General features: G+C 45.8%; 1 protein-coding gene across 2 annotated transcripts; it reads right to left on the minus strand.

Moving 5' to 3' along the window:
- Nucleotides 1-2,225: 2,225 nt before the first annotated feature.
- Nucleotides 2,226-7,582, minus strand: si:ch211-140b10.6 (protein POLR1D-like). Of its 2 annotated transcripts, none has more exons than XM_021620281.2 (3): nucleotides 7,440-7,582; nucleotides 3,147-3,221; nucleotides 2,226-2,960 (listed from the first exon to the last, which is right to left on the minus strand). In XM_021620281.2, the coding sequence occupies exons 1-3, from the start codon at nucleotides 7,463-7,465 to the stop codon at nucleotides 2,540-2,542; spliced, it is 522 nt and encodes a 173-aa protein (XP_021475956.1). In that variant the 5' UTR covers nucleotides 7,466-7,582; the 3' UTR covers nucleotides 2,226-2,539. The 2 variants fall into 2 exon arrangements, with proteins under 2 accessions (XP_021475956.1, XP_036790885.1); XM_036934990.1 differs by lacking the exon at nucleotides 7,440-7,582 and adding an exon at nucleotides 4,336-4,475.
- Between the last annotated feature and the right edge of the window lie 209 nt (nucleotides 7,583-7,791).

Genomic DNA, 7,791 nt, shown 5'->3' on the forward strand with positions numbered 1-7,791 from the left:
AAACTTCAGTTTGTGCTAAATACGGCTGCTAGAATCCTGACTAGAACCAAATAATTTGATCATATTACTCCAGTGCTAGCCTCCCTACACTGTCTTCCTGTGAAGGCAAGGTTTTACTGCTAACCTACAAAGCATTACATGGGCTTGCTCCTACCTATCTCTCTGATTTGGTCCTGCCGTACATACCTACACGTACGCCACGGTCACAAGACCCAGGCCTCCTAATTGTCCCTAGAATTTCTAAGCAAACAGCTGGGGGCAGGGCTCCTATAGAGCTCCATTTTTATGGAATGGTCTGCCTACCCATGTGAGAGACGCAAACTCGGTCTCAACCTTTAAGTCTTTACTGAAGACTCATCTCTTCAGTGGGTCATATGATTGAGTGTAGTCCGGAGTGTGAAGGTGAACGGAAAGGCTCTGGAGCAACGAACCGCCCTTGCTGTCTCTGCCTGGCCGGTTCCCCTCTTTCCACTGGGATTCTCTGCCTCTAACCCTATTACAGGGGCTGAGTCACTGGCTTACTAGTGCTCTTTCATGCCGTCCCTAGGAGGGGTGCGTAACTTGAGTGGGTTGAGTCACTGATGTGATCTTCCTGTCTGGGTTGGCAACCCCCCTTGGGTTGTGCCATGGCGGAGATCTTTGTGGGCTATACTCAGCCTTGTCTCAGGATGGTAAGTTGGTGGTTGAAGATATCCCTCTAGTGGTGTGGGGGCTGTGCTTTGGCAAAGTGGGTGGGGTTATATCCTTCCTGTTTGGCCCTGTCCGGGGGTTTCATCGGATGGGGCCACAGTGTCTCCTGACCCCTCCTGTCTCAGCCTCCAGTATTTATGCTACAGTAGTTTATGTGTCGGGGGGCTAGGGTCAGTTTGTTATATCTGGAGTACTTCTCCTGTCTTATCCGGTGTCGTTTGAATTTAAGTATGCTCTCTCTAATTATCTCTTTCTCTCTTTCTTTCTCTCTCTCGGAGGACCTGAGCCATAGGACCATGCCTCAGGACTACCTGGCATGATGACTCCTTGCTGTCCCCAGTCCACCTGGCCGTGCTGCTGCTCCAGTTTCAACTGTTCTGCCTGCGGCTATGGAATCCTAACCTGTTCACCGGACATGCTACCTGTCCCAGACCTATTATTTGACCATGCTGGTCAAATGAACATTTGAACATCTTGGCCATGTTCTGTTATAATCTCCACCCGGCACAGCCAGAAGAGGACTGACCACCCCTCATAGCCTGGTTCCTCTCTAGGTTTCTTCCTAGGTTTTGGCCTTTCTAGGGAGTTTTTCCTAGCCAACGTGCTTCAACACCTGCTTTGTTTGCTGTTTGGGGTTTTAGGCTGGGTTTCTGTACATCACTTTGAGATATCAGCTGATGTACGAATGGCTATATAAATACATTTGATTTGTGTAAACCTTACAGTGAAATGCTTACTTACAGGCTCTAACCAATGGTGCCAAAAAAAGGTATGTGTGTGTAGGTAAGTAAAGAAATAAAACAACAGTAGAAAGACATTTGAAAAAAAGAGTAGCAAGGCTATATATAGACACCTGTTAGTCAGGCTTACTGGGGTAGTATGTACATGTAGGTATCATTAAAGTGACTGTGCATATATGATGAACAGAGAGTTGCAGAAGCGTAAAAAGAGGGGTTGGCGGGTGGTGGGACACAATGCAGATAGCCCGGTTAGCCAATGTGCGGAAGCACTGGTTGGTCGGGCCAATTTAGGTAGTATGTACATGCATGTATAGTTAAAGTGACTATGCATATGAGATAAACAGAGAGTAGCAGCAGCGTAAAAGAGGGGTTGGGAGGAGGAGGCACATGATGCAAATAGTCCGGAGTCTTATGGCCTACATTTCGGTGTTCCTCAAGGTTCTGTTTTAGGACCACTATTGTTTTCACTATATATTTTACCTCTTGCTGGAGGCTGAGACAGCTCCCCCCGTGCATTTTGTTCTTTTTTACTGCTGCTCTTAAATTACTTGTTAATTTGATTTACTCTTATCCACATTTTTTGAAACTGCACTGTTAGTTAGGGGCTCGTAAGTAAGCATTTCACTGTAAGGTCTACTACACCTGTTGTATTCGGCACATGTGACTAATAAAATTTGATTTGATCATGTCAGTTTACAGATCGTACCAGCAAGATTCACAATGAAATAACAGAGCTGAGTGCAAGATGGGAATAAGTGTGTCAAAATTGAGAATAAGAATAGAAGAGACACGACCTCCAGTTAAAAGATCAGTAGAAACAAATGCAATTTAATCAGTTATGCTTGTCACAAACTGACAACAGCAACCCCAATCTTTCTCACATTCTCAGACAATACATTCTTTCCAGTCATTCAATGGTTATGTATGTCTTCGAGGGAGAAAACCTCCTCTGGTAATGCCGTTACAGCACTCCCTACAAGGTTATGATGTCACATGTGGGTCCTCCCACTGGGAGTGTCTTTGACAGGTGCTGGTTTGATTGATAGGTGTGGCCTATGGAGTGAGAACTGGCCCTGAAATGGGCGTGGTCTGATGAGGAGGAGGAGCTACTATCGGCGGAGAGAGCGGTCTCTACAAGAGGAAGGGACTTCAGATGGGGAGTGGTCTTTAGAATGGGGACTGTGTGTTTTGTGACCAGGGACACTTTTATCCCGGTGTTTCTTGTCTCTATGTCTGTATCTATCATTGTCTCCAACCCCTCTGTATTTGTAGCCGTCTCTGTGGCACGTGTTTCTGTCTTTGTCTCTCTTGTGTCCATCTTTGAGACTATGTTCTCTGCTGTCCCTATGACTGTCTTCGTCCCTGTGTCGTCTGTGACTGTCTCTGTGGTCTGTGGATGGGGTCCTGCTGCGCCTCCTACACTCTGATGTCTGTTCTCCTGAGTGGCCAGCAGGGCGGCGCTGTGGGATGGTGGTGCGCAGTGTGTTGAGCAGGAAACGCTTGTTGGTGCTACGCAGTGGACATTTCATCCTGGAAGACAGTTGAACCAAAATTAACATTTCAAATCCAGCAAGGCCTTCAATATGAGCCAATGTCTTTGATATGCATCAGTCTTGGTCTGTCACACCTTGCCATGTGTCAAGTACATTCTGCATTGAAAGCCAAAAACCCATAACAGATGGTTTACCAGATCCTTTACTAACGTATGCCGCTCACCAGCCTGCTGGACCCATAGTTTCTGCTCGCACCCGAGCCCTACTGGTCTCCTTCAGCAGCTCCTCCACTGCACGTCTACATGGCACATGGAGAGAGTGACAGAGAGAGTTTAGGGTGCAAGAGAGGGAGATATTAATTAACATATAAATAGGAGGAAAAAGGAAGAATAGAGAAAGAGACAGAAAGATAATAAAAGTGAAGGAAAACAGCAGGATAAAAAGCAGAGAGAGAAGGCGCTATGCCAGCCTAAGATAGTCAGTCACAGAGCTAGAGGCACATGTCATGTGTGTCCTGGGTTGATCTGCTGAGTCAGTGGGAACAACTGTTACAGCTGCCCTTTGACCATGGATCAACTGTTACAGCTGCCCTTTGACCACGGATCAACTGTTACAGCTGCCCTTTGACCACGGATCAACTGTTACAGCTGTTACAGCTGCCCTTTGAACACGGATCAACTGTTACAGCTGCCCTTTGACCACGGATCAACTGTTACAGCTGCCCTTTGACCACGGATCAACTGTTACAGCTGCCCTTTGACCATGGATCAACTGTTACAGCTGCCCTTTGACCACGGATCAACTGTTACAGCTGCCCTTTGACTACAGATCAACTGTTACAGCTGCCCTTTGACCACGGATCAACTGTTACAGCTGCCCTTTGACCATGGATCAACTGTTACAGCTGCCCTTTGACCATGGATCAACTGTTACAGCTGCCCTTTGACCATGGATCAACTGTTACAGCTGCCCTTTGACTACGGATCAACTGTTACAGCTGCCCTTTGACCATGGATCCCAGACAAGTGTGCACAGGAAATACAGAATCACACACACACACACTTTCCAGCAGCTGTGACTCAAAAATATCCTCAACTTGTTAAGCTGGCATTCAGTACCCTACTGAATCTCGACAACAATTCAATCTTTGTGAGTTATCTAGATAGTCATGCAACAAATAATTGAAACATAGCTAGCTAATCATTGACACGCATAGCAAGCTACCTAGTAGCTAAGCTGGTGAACAATTAACTAGCTATTTTAATAGTATAATAAATCACATTGACCTAGCTACTTGACTAACGCTACTAGCTGACGTTCCTTGGCTAACGTTAGCTCCCCCTTCAAAACACCCCAGAAATTCACATCAAGCAAGAAATACCAGTCTGGCAATGGGATAGATTATAACATACTTCTCCAATTCGCCATCATCTGCCATAGTGTAATGATCAATGTAAAATAATTTAAAGATATTTCAAATCAATACTGCCAATGCTAGCTAATGTTTATTTCTGAATATGTATGTTTACTTCTCCACCATGGGGGCCTTCCGGCAGGGACCCCGCATGACTACTGTCCTTAGCAGTGCCTTACGTAATATCGAATTTTATACGTTTACGTTATACGTAAAGATAATAAAAGTGAAGGAAAACAGCAGGATAAAAAGCAGAGAGAGAAGGCGCTATGCCAGCCTAAGATAGTCAGTCACAGAGCTAGAGGCACATGTCATGTGTGTCCTGGGTTGATCTGCTGAGTCAGTGGGAACAACTGTTACAGCTGCCCTTTGACCATGGATCAACTGTTACAGCTGCCCTTTGACCACGGATCAACTGTTACAGCTGCCCTTTGACCACGGATCAACTGTTACAGCTGCCCTTTGACCACGGATCAACTGTTACAGCTGCCCTTTGACCACGGATCAACTGTTACAGCTGCCCTTTGACCACGGATCAACTGTTACAGCTGCCCTTTGACCACGGATCAACTGTTACAGCTGCCCTTTGACCACGGATCAACTGTTACAGCTGCCCTTTGACCACGGATCAACTGTTACAGCTGCCCTTTGACTACGGATCAACTGTTACAGCTGCCCTTTGACCATGGATCAACTGTTACAGCTGCCCTTTGACCATGGATCAACTGTTACAGCTGCCCTTTGACCATGGATCAACTGTTACAGCTGCCTTTTGACCACGGATCAATTGTTACAGCTGCCCTTTGACCATGGATCAACTGTTACAGCTGCCCTTTGACCACGGATCAACTGTTACAGCTGCCCTTTGACTACGGATCAACTGTTACAGCTGCCCTTTGACCATGGATCAACTGTTACAGCTGCCCTTTGGCTACGGATCAACTGTTACAGCTGCCCTTTGACCACGGATCAACTGTTACAGCTGCCCTTTGACCACGGATCAACTGTTACAGCTGCCCTTTGACTATGGATCAACGGTTACAGCTGCCCTTTGACCATGGATCAACTGTTACAGCTGCCCTTTGACCATGGATCAACTGTTACAGCTGCCCTTTGACTATGGATCAACTGTTACAGCTGCCCTTTGACTATGGATCAACTGTTACAGCTGCCCTTTGACCATGGATCAACTGTTACAGCTGCCCTTTGACTATGGATCAACTGTTACAGCTGCCCTTTGACCATGGATCAACTGTTACAGCTGCCCTTTGACCATGGATCAACTGTTACAGCTGCCCTTTGACTACAGATCAACTGTTACAGCTGCCCTTTGACTACAGATCAACTGTTACAGCTGCCCTTTGACTACAGATCAACTGTTACAGCTGCCCTTTGACCATGGATCAACTGTTACAGCTGCCCTTTGACCATGGATCAACTGTTACAGCTGCCCTTTGACTATGGATCAACTGTTACAGCTGCCATTTGACTACAGATCAACTGTTACAGCTGCCCTTTGACCACGGATCAACTGTTACAGCTGCCCTTTGACTACGGATCAACTGTTACAGCTGCCCTTTGACCATGGATCAACTGTTACAGCTGCCCTTTGACTACGGATCAACTGTTACAGCTGCCCTTTGACCACGGATCAACTGTTACAGCTGCCCTTTGACCATGGATCAACTGTTACAGCTGCCCTTTGACCATGGATCAACTGTTACAGCTGCCCTTTGACCATGGATCAACTGTTACAGCTGCCCTTTGACCACGGATCAACTGTTACAGCTGCCCTTTGACCATGGATCAACTGTTACAGCTGCCCTTTGACCACGGATAAACTGTTACAGCTGCCCTTTGACTACAGATCAACTGTTACAGCTGCCCTTTGACTACAGATCAACTGTTACAGCTGCCCTTTGACCACGGATCAACTGTTACAGCTGCCCTTTGACCACGGATCAACTGTTACAGCTGCCCTTTGACCATGGATCAACTGTTACAGCTGCCCTTTGACCACGGATAAACTGTTACAGCTGCCCTTTGACTACAGATCAACTGTTACAGCTGCCCTTTGACTACGGATCAACTGTTACAGCTGCCCTTTGACCATGGATCAACTGTTACAGCTGCCCTTTGACCACGGATCAACTGTTACAGCTGCCCTTTGACCATGGATCAACTGTTACAGCTGCCCTTTGACCATGGATCAACTGTTACAGCTGCCCTTTGACTATGGATCAACTGTTACAGCTGCCCTTTGACTACGGATCAACTGTTACAGCTGCCCTTTGACCATGGATCAACTGTTACAGCTGCCCTTTGAACACGGATCAACTGTTACAGCTGCCCTTTGAACACGGATCAACTGTTACAGCTGCCCTTTGACCACGGATCAACTATTACAGCTGCCCTTTGACCACGGATCAACTGTTACAGCTGCCCTTTGACCACGGATCAACTGTTACAGCTGCCCTTTGACCATGGATCAACTGTTACAGCTGCCCTTTGACCACGGATCAACTGTTACAGCTGCCCTTTGACCACGGATCAACTGTTACAGCTGCCCTTTGACCACGGATCAACTGTTACAGCTGCCCTTTGACCATGGATCAACTGTTACAGCTGCCCTTTGACCATGGATCAACTGTTACAGCTGCCCTTTGACTACGGATCAACTGTTACAGCTGCCCTTTGACCATGGATCCCAGACAAGTGTGCACAGGAAATACAGAATCACACACACACACACTTTCCAGCAGCTGTGACTCAAAAATATCCTCAACTTGTTAAGCTGGCATTCAGTACCCTACTGAATCTCGACAACAATTCAATCTTTGTGAGTTATCTAGATAGTCATGCAACAAATAATTGAAACATAGCTAGCTAATCATTGACACGCATAGCAAGCTACCTAGTAGCTAAGCTGGTGAACAATTAACTAGCTATTTTAATAGTATAATAAATCACATTGACCTAGCTACTTGACTAACGCTACTAGCTGACGTTCCTTGGCTAACGTTAGCTCCCCCTTCAAAACACCCCAGAAATTCACATCAAGCAAGAAATACCAGTCTGGCAATGGGATAGATTATAACATACTTCTCCAATTCGCCATCATCTGCCATAGTGTAATGATCAATGTAAAATAATTTAAAGATATTTCAAATCAATACTGCCAATGCTAGCTAATGTTTATTTCTGAATATGTATGTTTACTTCTCCACCATGGGGGCCTTCCGGCAGGGACCCCGCATGACTACTGTCCTTAGCAGTGCCTTACGTAATATCGAATTTTATACGTTAAAATCAGATAGCTTTGCTTAACAACAAACATATTATGTTTCAATGTTGTAAAACAGTATGTATTTTGTCTAATATTGAAAATAAAATGTCATAATGATACTTTTTAGTGGTTAGTTTCGAACAGGCATAAAGCGAAGCCTCTAATTTA

The sequence above is a fragment of the Oncorhynchus mykiss genome, chromosome 11 (assembly GCF_013265735.2).
Source record: "Oncorhynchus mykiss isolate Arlee chromosome 11, USDA_OmykA_1.1, whole genome shotgun sequence".
NCBI classification, from domain to species: domain Eukaryota; kingdom Metazoa; phylum Chordata; class Actinopteri; order Salmoniformes; family Salmonidae; genus Oncorhynchus; species Oncorhynchus mykiss.

Excerpts from the sequence above, each read along its gene's own strand:
- si:ch211-140b10.6 (XM_021620281.2), bottom strand. The coding sequence starts at position 7,465 with ATGGCAGATGATGGCGAATTGGAGAA. Across the intron at positions 3,222-7,439 it reads GATGATGGCGAATTGGAGAA|ACGTGCAGTGGAGGAGCTGC; the intron begins GTATGTTATAAT and ends TGTGCCATGTAG. Across the intron at positions 2,961-3,146 it reads ACTATGGGTCCAGCAGGCTG|GATGAAATGTCCACTGCGTA; the intron begins GTGAGCGGCATA and ends ACTGTCTTCCAG.